Consider the following 14,460-nt stretch of genomic DNA (forward strand, 5'->3'; position numbering starts at 1 on the left):
GTCCCTTGATCCTAAGAAAAGCAGTTATAAATAATAGTTATATATGTATTTCTTGCAAGTCAACAATCCCATGGTTCTTATTTTATCATTTTACATTCTTAAAATTTTACATTTCCTGGATATTGTAAGAAAAATCAGATGAGAGAAGGTTTTTTTTCTCTTACAAGTAGATCCATTAGTATGCTTCTCTTGATCACTAAACACCAATTGATGTACAAGCATTTCATATCCCAGACGACTCTACAACCTCTTTTCTCCCCCTCCTCACTCTCATTCTAGAAGAATGACCAACTGTCCTGGTTTGTTTGGAACAAGATGGGAACTTTGAGCACTAGAACCAGGAAAGTCCCAGGAAATGAGGACAAATTGGTGACCCTATTCTTCTTTGGTGGTGATGGTTCTTTTCTTTCCTTTTTTCTTTTCTTTTTTCTTTTCTTTCCCTTTTTCTTTTCCTTTTTCTTTTCCTGTCTTGTCTTGTCTTTTCGACAGAGTCTTGCCTTGTTGCCCAGGTTGGAGTGCAGTGGTGCCATCTCAGCTCACGGCAACCTCCGCCTCCCAGGTTCAAGTGATTCTTGTGCATCAGCCTCCCAAGTAGCTGAGACTACAGGCACGTGCCACCACACCCGGCTAATTTTGTGTATTTTTAGTAGAAATGGAGTTTCACTCTGTTAGCCAGGATGGTCTCTATCTCCTGACTTCATGATCTGCCCACCTCGGCCTCCCAAAGTGCTGGGATTACAGGCGTAAGCCACCGCGCTCAGCCTCTTTCTTCCACTGCAGATAACCATTCTGTTTGCCTCTCTTGGAACTTGAACCTCTCCAATATGTCCCTGAAACTTCATTCTCTTGATTTCTCTCTTCATCTACTCGTTTCATATGAAATCATATCATATAAACTTATTTAAGAAGGTTTTCTTGACTCTCAGCCAAGTCCTTGAACATTTATCTATTCTGGTTCATTGGTTCCAATTCTCATCAAATAATTCTTTACCCATCAATAATAATGAGAAAAATGTTGCCAGTGGAGTCAGGTTTACGTGAAGCTAAATGTATTTGATTTTGAGACTGCCCTTTATTCCAAGATTCTATCGTTAGCACATTTTTATTGTCAAAATATCCTTTGAATGTGAGCTATGGAATTAGGCTATCTGGGTGAAAAACCTAAAAATACCACTTACAGGGTGTCATTTAACCTCTCCAAGCCTGTTTGCTTGTCTGTAAAATAGGACTATAATAATACATACTAATAGAGTTATATTTGAACCTTACAAATAAGATAATGCATGTGAAGCCCTTAACCATTTTCCAGGCACACAGTTTCTATCAACAAGTGATAGCACTGTTGTTGCTGAATTACCTCCTCCACCATGATGACTGCCACCATTATTTAATGTTCTTACCTAGCAAAATAAGTCATTGGCAACCCTATGTTGGTCCTTAACCAACAGTTTTCTTTGAAATAATTGTATTCATAAAACCCCAAAGCCTCTGAGCCACAGCTCCTGGATGATTGTCTGTCATCTGTTCCTAATTGCCTGACAGTAGGCCTGTTACTCTTTTACTACCTATAGTTCCAACTGGGTTATTGATGTTTTATCAGATCATACAGAACTGTGCTTTTCAAACTTTAATGTGTATACAAATCACCTGGGGATTTAGTTAAAATACAAATTCTGATTCAGTAAGTGTGGGGTGGGGCCTGAGATTCTGTATTTCTGATGAGCCCCCAGGTGATGCCAGTGCTGCTGCTTCAAGGATCCCCCACTGAATGGCAAAAATGTACAACACGTATTTTCTATTTTTGAGACAGGGTTTTGCTCTGTTGCCCAGGTAGGAGTGCCGGGGCACAATCACAGCTCACTGCAGGCTCAACCTCCCAGGCTTAAGCAATCCTCCCACCTTAGCCTCCCATGTAGCTGGGACCACAGGCATGTGCCACCATGCCCGGCTAATTTTGTAAAATTTTGTAAATTTTTTGTAGAGGTGGAGTTTTGCCATGTTGCCCAGGCTGGACTTTCTTGGTATGTGAATTTCTCTGTACTTTAGCACGCTCTGTAGATCTTTGAGAACTGTCTCCTTCAAATCAGGGAACTGGAAGTTCTGTTACAATTTTCGCTATCTCCAATTTAATTAGTTTTGGAAAACGTAATTCCTTTTGTGCTCTTATTATAGTCTTCTCACTTGTCAAGTTTACATCATGTGTTTGGGGGAAATACCTCAAAATAAAGTAAACTGACTGTTCCTCTTGCAACTGTTCGCTGAGAATAACAATTTAAATATGCTTGCAAAAAAATGAAGTAACCAAACCCACCTCATCTGGAACATTGTAAACTGTGTTGGATAGGCCTGAATGCACTCATAACTGTTGCTCTGGATGGACCTGCTGATTCAAGTGACTTGGCTGATCTTCCCTATATTGAATTTGGGAAAGGATTTGAGTACAGGACGCAGCTCTCTATTGGCATGAGAGATCTTGGGAGCCGTCTGTCAAAGCAGCTAGTAAGTTATTCTGAAAAGGCTGGTAAGCTTAAATTTTCAATTATTTTGTATGTAGGTTTAATACTTATGCTTAAGAATTTGAACTTATTCTGTTTATTTGGGAGTGAAGAAAGGTTTTTATGAATTAGTAAACAGCGTAAGAGGGTTTATTTGGAAGAAATGTAGTACAGTAAAGAGATGTCAAAGCATGTTTAATGTATATGCTTGGCAAAAATAGGAGGAGGAGGAAACAGGGAAAAAGAAGAAAATTTAAATAGTACCCACAATCATGTCCAAATTATAGCCAAAGAACGTAAGTGACAAAAAGAATCTGAGATGTGAGCATGAATCGGCTGTTACCTCCACCAGCCAGTCTTCACACCCCTTGCAGATCCTAGGCATAACAGCTTTCCGCACTGAGTGTAATTCTAGTATTTAAGATGTGTATTTTTCCCAGGACAAGACCTGTAAATGAAAGCAAATTACATTTGGAGTTCAACTAGAGAAAGCGTAATCTGCTCTAAAGCTGGAGGAAAAGCCTAGTGACAGTAAACCTCACATGTACTTTATGAGCAATTGAAAGATTAAGGGTTGTGACTCCTTGAGATTTCTACCTTATATTCTGTTTGTTTGTTTGAGATAGTCTCGCTCTATCGCCCAGGATGAAGTGCAGTGGTATGATCTCAGCTCACTGCATCTCTGCCTCCCAGGTTCAAGCAATTCTTCCGAGTAGCTGGGATTACCAGCGCCTGCCACCATGCCTGGCTCATTTTTGTATATTTAATAGAAACGGAGTTTTGCCATGTTGGCCAGGCTGATCTCAAACTCCTGACCTCACCTTATGTTCTATTTTTAAACCTGATGCCTCTATAAGATGCATCTCAATCGTATTTCTTTCAAAAACATACAAGAATTCAAACTCGAGTGGTAAAGCGTCAGCAAGCTCTGTGTGGCTCTACTTTTACTTTAATGAATTGCTAGTAATTTTGTAATTTGCTTATAACTTACAGAATCTTTAATCGGTATATGAGAACACTTTCCAAGGAAGTGCTAGCTCCTGCTATTTTCCACCTATAAAATTTCTATACACATAGGTATTTAAGCAACTTGTTCAGTGTTGTAATTATGTAAAAATAATTACATAAAGAATATGAAAGTTTCGTTGGAATTCCTTTCTACATGAGAAGACAGTGTTTTACAAAATGTATTTTTTTTTCCTGTCGACTACTCTGTGAAATCTCTTTGGTAATTCATAGAGGAAGAAAATTATTCTTCAAACAAACCTGTCAGTTTTTGTATATCATATAAATGGAACACACTCTACAAGAAAAACTTAATCATAGGTCAGTTTTAATAGTAATAGATTTGATGCTGTAGAATTTTGGTGATCCAAAGAAAATTGATGTTATCTAATATAAAATCATAGTATCCATTTTGTTATTGTTTGCTTTCACACATTTCCAGTTTGATTGCTTTTTCTGAAATTGTCAGGAAAAAGAATTTCATAACGTCAGAAAAGAAACGTTATATAGTAGGAAACAATCAAAGGGAGAAAATTGCTAAATGGCTATAACAAAAGATTTTCATTTTTCATTTCACTAGAGATTTATTGGGAAACTTCTCAATACAAAGATTGGTTCTACCCCATTAAGTGAAGTATAACATTTATTTGAAAATAGAATTTTTCTAAAAGTAAATCTGGTGAGTTAATTGTAAAAACGTAAAGCAATATGTCATCTATTCAGGGGATGACTAGGTAAGTCCAGGATGACATTTATTCATGTTTTAAAATACATAATATGGATTTTTTGACCAGAGTATAAAGAGGAATATTCTCCTGTGCCCCCATCCCCTACAGCAAGTGCTTCCAAAATGTTGCACATGTAATTTGTGTTTTGGAAATCCTATCAAAATTGTTTTGGAAGAGTTTACCATTGGACTTAGTTCCAAGAAATGTTACACTGGGCACTGTCTAAATTGTCTAGCATGCCAAGATTTCACAAGATGAGGAAAATAGCATACATTCATTTTATTGAACAAAATATTTGGGGCAGAATTATATAGGGAAATTAACAATATCATGGTCAGTGCTAGGGTGAGATAGGGCAGGGACAGACAACCACATCAGTTGGCATGCAGTCAGTTTGCCACAGCTAAACTGATACCAATTTGAAACACAGGAACATTTTTGAGTTGATTTGGAATACCTCAAATGGTGGAGAGTGCAGATGATAGAAGGAAAGATGGAAGCAAAAAAAAAGACACTGTTTCATGCATTCTTTCTAAAGGACAGTCATTTGAATGGTGACCAGGCTTCTGAAACTGTGGTTGAAGTCTGGATCGCATGGTTGAACTTGCATACGAGATTTGGGAAGCAATATCACCAAATGTAATGTATTTCTTACCCTCTCCCAAGGTCAACGTTGCTGAAAGGACATGCTGCTGTTTGTTCTGCAAGTGCATTGGAGGAGATGGCTCAATGGGGGATCCTGGACCACCAGGGAAAAGGGTGATTTTAGTTCAGATTTATGGGTTACTTTGAGTTGTAGAATGTCCTTTAGACATGGGTTTAAGTAGAAATAAGGGGTGATTTTTAACTTCTAAATAGAGCCTCTTATATAAGAGTTTATTATACTCCTCTTTTTATATGTTAAGTTAGTCATGGATTTTCCTTGGCATTCTAAATTGAAGTCTTTTAAAAAAGTTTTTGTGGAAGACTCAGGAGAAACAACTGTCAAGATCCTTGATTATCCAGTATTCTAGTACTGATGACAATGATGCAGAAAAATCAGCTGTAATCCCTCATGTTGAATAATGAAAGCCTCCTCCATGTGAATAACCCATTTCAGCATTCATTTCTAATGATGGCAGAGTTATTAAAATCAAGCAGGAGATACTTTGTGTACTCTGCTGAAAACCAGGCTAGATCAGATCACTCTCTTATAGCAGAAGATGTTAAGATGTCTCATTCAGCTTAAGTCAGGTCAAAATGTTATCACAGATACATAAACAAAAACAGGCTCATTATTTAAAAACAGAAACCAACAATGATGATTCATATATTTCATAACCAGAAAAAGTATATGTACCCTTGTGTAAAAATATTATTTTGAACTTTAAGAAATGTTTAAATACATATAAACACTATGGATATGTTATAATGATTTCAATACAGTTTGTTTACATGTGTTTGATTTTTGAGTAATTTATGGATAGCACTATAACTCCCAAATCACCAGGGCTATGTGTCTGCATATGTCTCTGAAAGTTTTTGGACTAATTATTTCCTGAATGTTTCAGCTTCATGTAAAGAGAGTGATAGATTTTTTAAAAAACAAGTCTCAGAAAGAATGGAAAGAAAGGTGTGTGGTCTATTTTTCTATGTGTAGCATAAATCCTAAAAGATTTTTTAATAAAGGGAGAATAATTCTAATTTACCAGTGGCAAATATAGCTGTGTTGACTTGAATGTTTGTTTAGAAAGAAGCTCTGGAACAATATATAAACCCAGAGTTAGAATATTATGATTGTCACACACTCACACACCCTCTTGGGTTAACTGGATACTTGTCTCAAAATTCCATGTCTTTTTATGTGTGTAAATGTAACCTACACTGGGAAGCAGGGACTTTCCGCTCCCCCCGCGCCCCCCGCTCCCCAAACCCTTACTATTCCACATGAAATAAAACTGTAAAGTTGAATTTGGTTTGGTTACCTCTGATTTTTGGTTCATAGATGCAAATGTTTTCTTCCTTTTCTTATTTCCAGGGACCTCCAGGTTTTAAAGGCAGTGAAGGCTACCTGGGAGAGGAGGGAATCGCTGTAAGTCAAGGCTCTTTTTACCTCCATTTATCTCTAAAAACATATCTACAATATGAACTTCCTTGAGTCAATTCTGAATTGGGGAAGCAAGAAAGGTGAGATTCTAAGGATTCGTGTACAGAATCTGAGATCTTCTTTTGTTCTCACTGTGCTTTGCTTCTGGTGGTCATTAGTGGCTTATTGACCTATTGTCTCTTCTTTGACTACCCACCAACATTGCACAATGAATTCAATGCAGAAGTTACCTTCTTCACTAGGGGAGTTGAATCACTGCTATATCCCCCATTCTGGAGCATTCTGCAAAGGAAACCAAATCACCACATTGCGTATCAAGGACCTCACTCTTTCTTGCATTCACTCATCCTTCCATTCTCCCATCAATCCATCCAAACATTTGTTTACCAATTATAGATTAAACATCTTACCATTTACTACATTATTTATCAAAGACCTCACACTTTAACATATTCATATCACTGGTTCATTCAACAAATATATGTTATATATATGTGTGCCTGGCACATGATCAAATACTTAACATATATTTGTAGGCTTCAGAAATAAGAAAAATAAATAAAAGGAAAAATATGGTTTCTACCTCCAGGAAACTTTCAAACTAGTAGAAATGCAAATGAGACAATAGTGATTCTGGTTGTTATACACAAGGGCTAGACTAGAAGTATAGAGACATGCAAAGGAGTGTGGCAGAACAACTCAGTTACCTAACAGCCTTGGCTAAAGTTGAGGCTTGAGAGGGGAAGGCTGCAAACAAGGAGAAGTACTTGGGCAGACATTTGAAGGATGAGTAGGAATTTCTACAGGCAAAGTTTGGGGGAACAGTGTGTTCAAGGGCATGTGTCTGAGTCAGAGAAGATCATGTTCATAAGATGGCACATGGTCAACATGGATGGAACCCGGGACAGTGCAGGAGGAAAATATATGTGGAAGGTAAAACTCAGGTTATTATGAGTCTTGAATCCCCTGCTGAAGATTTGGATTGAGTCTTCTAGTTGATGGGCAGTCACTGAATGGTGGAAAGCACAGGGGTCAAAATTGTGGGAGTGTTTGGAAAGCATGCCCAAGCAACATTACAGATGATGATAAGGTGAAGGTTATAGGTAAGTCTTGCAGTCATAGGTGCAAGACAGGTCTTAATTTGTGCTTGGGACAGTATGACTAGATATGTTAAGAAGGTTGGAAGGATGTAACTTGGTGACCACTTGGTGAGAGAGAAGCCTCACAGAGGCAATATGCAAGTGGGATCCAAAGCAAATGGCTGTCTGTCATCAGGGTATCTCTGATTTATTTCCACTCTTAGTTTTTATAAGCAAGAACTCTGGGTTGTGAACCATGAGCATTCACACTCTTTTTGGTAACAAAAAACTTGGCAAGTTTTCAAGACATATCCCAGATTACAAGAGAAAAAGCTCATTTGGATATGTGCCCTTTCTCAGGGAGAAAGAGGAGCTCCTGGACCAGTGGGAGAGCAAGGTACTAAGGGATGCTATGGCACCAAAGGTCCTAAGGTAAGGATTGCATTAGAGTATGGAGTTTTCTCAACATTAATTCCATTTTCCTACACTAACTATTACTGTCCTTTTATTTTCAGGGAAACAGGGGACTAAACGGACAGGAGGTATGGTATACCAGGCACATCCATTTACCTACCTATATGTTATCTAGAAATACTTTTATTTTTGAGATTAAATTGATCAGTAAGTTATACAAATAAAGTTGTCATTGACTTTCCTTTTTTATTGCCAGCCATTTCATTTTGTTTCTTCCTCTCTTTCAGTGCAGGCAATATATATTATTTGTTGATAGTTTCTATTACTGAGTAACCTTTAATATTACCTAGGCCCAGCCTAACAAAGAGGCTGTGTGTGAAACACAAAGATAGAGTTTTTGTTTGGCATCTGACTTCTTTCCACATGCATGTGATGTACTCTGTTCTAATCATATCTGTCTTTTCAGGGAGAAGCTGGGGAAAGTGGAATTGATGGACTAAACGGAGAACAGGTAGAGCCTTCTTGTACCATAGAGACCCTTCTGAGCTATTTACCGTTATGAAAATGAGAATTCTATTAATAGCTTTCCCTTCTTGTTTTTTAGGGTGATTATGGTCTTCCTGGAAGAAAAGGAGAAAAGGGTGATGAGGGATCCCAGGTAGGGATTTAAAAAGGAAGAACATAAAAATTGTACTGGGGATTAAGGGTGTGATTAACAGAGTAGAATAACTACCCTGGGTGTATCAGTCAGCTATTGCTACAAAACTGTTTTGTGACAGTCATAAAACGTCAATCGCATACAACGATGAACATTTATTTCTTATGTTTCTGAGGGGTTCAACTGATTGAGGCTGGACATGGCTCATGTCTGTAAGGTGGCCGGGGCCTTTACTCCATATGTCACTTACCATCCTGGGACCAGGAGCTAGCCTAACCATGCTAGCCATGACCTTTTTATGCCCATAGCAAAAGCACAAGAAAGCAAGTGGAAACACTAGAACTCTCAGGCCTTCTTCAGACCTAGGCTCAGAACTCTTTCCACACTTGCATCTCTTTCTGTTGGCCAAATCAATGCATATTGCCAAACTCAGAGGAAGGGAATCTTGCCCACCAAAGTTGGAAGTCACTGTAGAGTTACATGGCAAAGGACACAGGAATAGGGAGAGGTAAAGAACTAGGGCCATCAATGACAAGCAGCTACCATAGTAAGAATAGAAGTGGATGTTGACAAGGGTCAGTGGTGCCAGGCAGCACATTGAAGAGTGAATGTCATTCATTCCCACCTAGAATGAATACCAACAGCAGCCATATTTTCATCCTCTACTTTGTCTTTAGAGTGTGAACAATTGAGTCAGAAACAACCGTCTTGGGCAAAGTGCATATTCTTTCTGAATCTCAGTTGCCTTATAAAAGAAAGATAATAAGGAATACCGGGTTCATAGAATATTTGTAGAAAACAACAAGATGACAAATATGTCTGGAACACAGACTTCACCACTGTGGCAAATAATTGAGTTCACTATTAAATTATATGGTGCTTGAAACTAATTTTTTCGGTTGTTCATCCTTCCAACTTAAAAATAGCCTTGATAGAAAAATGTTCAATTATTCACACAAGGGAGAAGAAAAGCTCTGGGTTTTTATTAATTTTATTAAAACTTCTTGTCTTGTTCTTCTTCTGATTTGTATTAACTTTAGGGAAGCCCAGGGAAGAGAGGGATTCCTGGTGACCATGGAGCAAAGGGCCTGCGAGGGGACCCCGTAAGTGCCTGGGCTGCATGGGCTGCGAACTGGAGTGAGGGCTTGATTCCCATCAGTACTTCTGATAGGGAGTCTCGATTTCAGGGTACTACAATAGTAACCCTGAGTTTAAAACACCACAGGCGTGATTGTAAAATTTTAAATTCAGGTACCTGTGCTAGATCCTCTTCATATACTGAATGAGTGTGAGCAGTGAAAAGCCCTTGCGTGTCTTTTGCAAATGCAGTTTTATAAATACATACTCAGAATTGTTCTTGTGCTTCAAAACAAGAAATTCTGGTCCACTTTGTTATCTTCCAAGCACCTCAAAATACAGAATGAGAGAAACAAAGCCATCTCTTTTCTTTCTATTCTTGTGTTAGTCTGTTCTCATATTGCTAATAAAGACATACCTAAGTCTGGGTAATGTATAAAGGTAGGAGGTTTAACTGACTCATAGTTCCACATGGCTGGGGGGCCCTCACAATCATGAAGAAAGAGCAAAGGGACGTCTTATATGGAGGCAGCAAGAGAGCTTGTGTAGGGGAACTTCCATTTATAAAACCATCAGATCTCGTGAGACTTACTACTACAGGAACAGTATGGGGGAAACCACCCCCATGATTCAATTATTTCCGCCTGGTGCCACCCTTGACATGTGGGGATTACTACAATTCAAGATGAGATTTGGGAGGAGACACAGCCAAACCACTATCAGTTCTCCAAGAGTTTTATCAATCAAAAATATCAGCCTCATTTCCTGTAACCCAAGCTGAGTAGGCAAAACTTATGAAATAAAGACACTGCTCTCACAGGGGCACAACCCAGTTGAGTAGGCATGACCCACGTTAAAGAAAAAAAAAGGATATAAGCCAACATATAGGGAATATGCCAAGTCCAATAGAACATCAGTACTATAGGATTTTCATCACCATACCCACACTTAAGTCTCCAAAACCTTAATGAATTAAGACTTAGCTTTGTTTTTAAATGTTTATTGAACTGTAACATACATCAGAAAAGTCCCTGAATTATAAATACATGGCTTAATGAATGTGAATAATGAATGTGAATACACCTGTGTAGTCACCACCAGGTAAAGAAATAGAACATTACCAGCATCGCAGAAGCCCCCTCATGCCCACTGCAGCCACTACTCCCCTTCCCCAAGGTAATCATTATCCTATCACTATCAATCAGTTTTATGTGTTCTAGAACTTGATATAAATGGAATCATATAAGTGTCTGCTCTTTTTTTTCTGGCTTCTTTTGCTTTGTGCTTGTAAGATGAATTGATGTTGTATATAATCTCATGGCTGCATTGCATAGTATTTCATTGTGTGAATATGCCATGATTTATTACTTATACTAATGATATGTGGGTTGTTCCCAGTTTTTGCTTTTATAAATAGTGCTGCTATGCATATTCTTATATATGTCTTTTGATGCACTTTTGTACATATTTATATTGGGTCTATATTTTAAGAGTAGAATTTCTGGATTATAATGTGTATGGCCATACTCAGATTGTCTTTACAGTCAAATGGTTTTCGAAAGTTTGTACTCACTTATACTCCCACTAGCAATGTATGAGAACAGCGTACTACACACTCATCAGAATGGTTACAATTTATAAAAAAAACAGTACCAAATGATGATAAGGATTTGGGACACCTGGGAATCTCATGAAATTTTTTTTTCATTTAATATATCCTCTTGTATACAATGGGTTGACCAAAGAAGGAATTCGATGCAATATATATGAACATGTAAATGTTAGACAACTGTATTTAAAAAACAGAGGAATTCACGCATGAAGAAAACACTGTTGACTAAGTGACAACTTCTGATAACAGTGTCCTGAGAATTTTCAAACTTCAAAGAATCTAATTTAGAACCAAAGAACTACATATAAGCATAACTTAGAAATATTGGTTCAAATACAAAGACATTTTAGTCATCCATCTATGATGACCAAAAATTCATTTGGGGTATGGCTATATAACTTCCACTGATTTTGATCAGAATTTCTCCTAAATTGTCTGCTAAAGATAGTGTGATTATGTAGCATATTTAAAAGAGTCTGAATAACATAAAGACCTTTTATTTTAAAAGAAATGTTCTGTGACTTCCAACTGTAAAACAACTCTATGCTTACTTACATGTGGCTTCAGTGTGTTGCTATTCGAGGAAAAATTTCAGATAAATAAATAGAACATGATCAGTTTATTCTTAGGAAAACATGCAAATGGCACAAATTTTTGAAGCCCTAAGCTTATTTAGATAGGCTTTATGATCACATGGAAGCGCATTTGGTTGTTCAGAATTTCCCATCTTGACGAGCTGTTTGGAATTTCCCACACTGGGAGTGTTTTTTCAATCTTAAAATCTTATTGGGGGTAAGCAGCTAAATCATTTTGACAACATGTTATTATAAGCCTGTGTTTCATTGTAAATTTGTGGAAGATAATGCTTTTTTGCCCATGATGTATACATGTAGAAAGACTAAATCGGTTCATATTCACATTGGCCAACTGTCTATATGCAATTTGGGTTGTCCTATTCTGTAAAATGTGCTGGTATATGATTCTTTATGTTACCTCTTCAAGTAGTTTAGAATTGAGCTACAATAAGGGGCTTTTATGTCCAGTGGAATAAAATTCTGGACTTTACATGACCTCCCTTTTCCTTCCTTGCTTTTTCCACCAAAATACAATTTTCTGATATTGTAATTGAGGTATACCCTGCTTGGAGAATGCATGCAAATGGCGCAGATTTTTGAAAACACATTTAAGAGACAAATATTTAAACTTAAGGGAGAAAAAGAAGATGCAGAAAATGATATTTGGCTTTGGTAGGTGGAGGAAAGAAGCAATTTTTCACCTACATTTTAGTAATATCAGTGTTACAAAGTAAATTCCAAACCCTTCTTTTTTACCCTATTAACTTATAAGCTCTGTAAGTACAAAACCACTTGTTTAAAAAGCTTACTAAGCATCTGGAACAATGATATGTTCCTGCTGGTGACCACAAATTACTTGTTGATTGATGAAGGAAATCTGAGCTGCTATCAGCCTGGCAGCCCCATAGCTGGCACTCAGCAGGACTGGATAATTGTTGTCCTCTCTCAGTTTATTGGAGGATTGACTGAATTCACCAGATCAATTGATTTTCTCAGCAGCATAGAGACATAGCTCTGTTTGTGGTTCATATGACTCAAGCAAGAAAGACTTTGGTTTGGCCTAGCTAAAGAGAATATCCCACAATGTATGCTTGTTTTCAGTGAGTTCCCGGGAAATATTTGCATGAATAGTGGGAAAAAATCCACATTTCAGGATTTTTTGAAAACCAGAAAAGTAGGAGTGAACATATGGGGGTAGCATATGGGAGTGCCCAGGTGTCCAGGAAGAGAAAGAGGGAGCCGGTGGCAGGTAGAATTCTCAGTGTCACTCAGCGTGCTTATTACATTATCAGGGTGGAACCCATTACAAATGTTTGTCTTTTCCCAAGGGTATGGTAGAATAAAATCTACCAACTTACCAACTCTCAAGTGTAACTTTGCCTAGCCTCCAAGAAAAAAGAGGAAAAGTTAAGAGAAGGAGTGACAGTAACAAGAGGGGGTTCCTCCAGACCCAGGTTAAGAGTTGCCATGCACATGAGTCACATCACCCTGGCTTGCCTTGGCTGTGCCTTCTATGGAGAGCTCTTTCTCCCCCGACACACACTTTAGGTCTCCATTCTGTCTCTGATAACATCACAGGAGGAAAAGAAAATACTTGTAAGCCATCTGTAATTTTAACCTATTTCTGCTTTCAAATGGCTTAGACTTGTCAACTTCTCGAGAGATAGCTAAATGTTATACATAAGTTATATTTTTAAGGAGAAATGTTCAAATATATTAATTTTTCTCTTTATTTTCTATTTTTAGGGGGCTCCTGGAGTTGATAATAACATAGAAGGACCCACAGGCTTGAAAGGAGAACGTGGAAGAGAAGTAATTATGTGGGCTTGTAAAATGATGATGCAACAACTGTGGGGCTCAAGTTCTTAGTGGTAGAATATGAAATGCTTAACAAAAAAATTGTAATCAAAGTGGATATACTTGGTACAGAAAAACTATTATTAGCAAAATGATCTTCTGCCTATGTACTATGGGATTTGAGAAGCATTCTTGTCTTCCTCCTCTAAATTTGGGGTGACTTGATTCACCAAGACATATCCTCGAGGTCTTCATTCATGAATATCAACATTGGAACTCTAACTTAAAATGTAGGGTTAGCTGATAGAACTGTGCTGGCAAAAGAGTTGTTGGCCTTTCCAGTATCTGGAGGTAACATACCCTAAAAACACATATTAGTAGTACATGGTAAAAAGAACAAGATCTGGTAGATAGATGTGGTCCACACAATCAAGAAAAGTTCTTGGGATTAATCTCATAAGTCACAATGTGTTCATCAAAACCTGTTTTCAGTATTTAAAAATAGTTATCTAAAAAATGTGTGTCACTGGATTTTTTTGGATAACGTTCCCTTGACTGTACCTACGGAAGAAGTATAATATAGTGGAAAGAAGTGTGGAGACAGCCCTAGGTTCTATCTCATGCTCCATCACTTACCAGCTCTGGGCCTTGGGCTACTTTCTGTAAACCCCAATTTTCTCATCTGCAAAATAGGGTGAATAGCCTACTTTAGAAGGTCATGATGGGAATTAATGATATTTAATTTAATGACATTATAACCTTTAGTAAATATTATCTGCCATTATTAGTAAGTGGTAAATGTAAGTCTCATAGGAGACTCATAAATTATTGCATACTTTTGTGTCTAGTGATCCTCTCTAGTGATCGTACAAGTCTTTGTATTATGAGACTTTATTTACAATAAGATAATAATCCATTTGATTAGCCAAACAGA

At 37.6% G+C, this 14,460-nt stretch overlaps 1 protein-coding gene across 1 annotated transcript in view; it reads left to right on the top strand.

The window, feature by feature from the left end:
* Positions 1-14,460, top strand: part of LOC104675733 (collagen alpha-6(VI) chain) — a 152,143-nt gene that overhangs the window by 67,546 nt on the left and 70,137 nt on the right. The window contains exons 11-19 of the mRNA XM_010380392.2: positions 2,345-2,499; positions 4,895-4,987; positions 6,246-6,299; positions 7,754-7,825; positions 7,909-7,935; positions 8,274-8,318; positions 8,412-8,465; positions 9,506-9,568; positions 13,476-13,541. Coding sequence (XP_010378694.2) covers positions 2,345-2,499; positions 4,895-4,987; positions 6,246-6,299; positions 7,754-7,825; positions 7,909-7,935; positions 8,274-8,318; positions 8,412-8,465; positions 9,506-9,568; positions 13,476-13,541 — 629 coding nt within the window. The remainder of the gene's footprint in view (positions 1-2,344; positions 2,500-4,894; positions 4,988-6,245; positions 6,300-7,753; positions 7,826-7,908; positions 7,936-8,273; positions 8,319-8,411; positions 8,466-9,505; positions 9,569-13,475; positions 13,542-14,460) is intronic.

This window comes from Rhinopithecus roxellana, chromosome 1 (assembly GCF_007565055.1).
Source record: "Rhinopithecus roxellana isolate Shanxi Qingling chromosome 1, ASM756505v1, whole genome shotgun sequence".
Lineage (NCBI taxonomy): Eukaryota > Metazoa > Chordata > Mammalia > Primates > Cercopithecidae > Rhinopithecus > Rhinopithecus roxellana.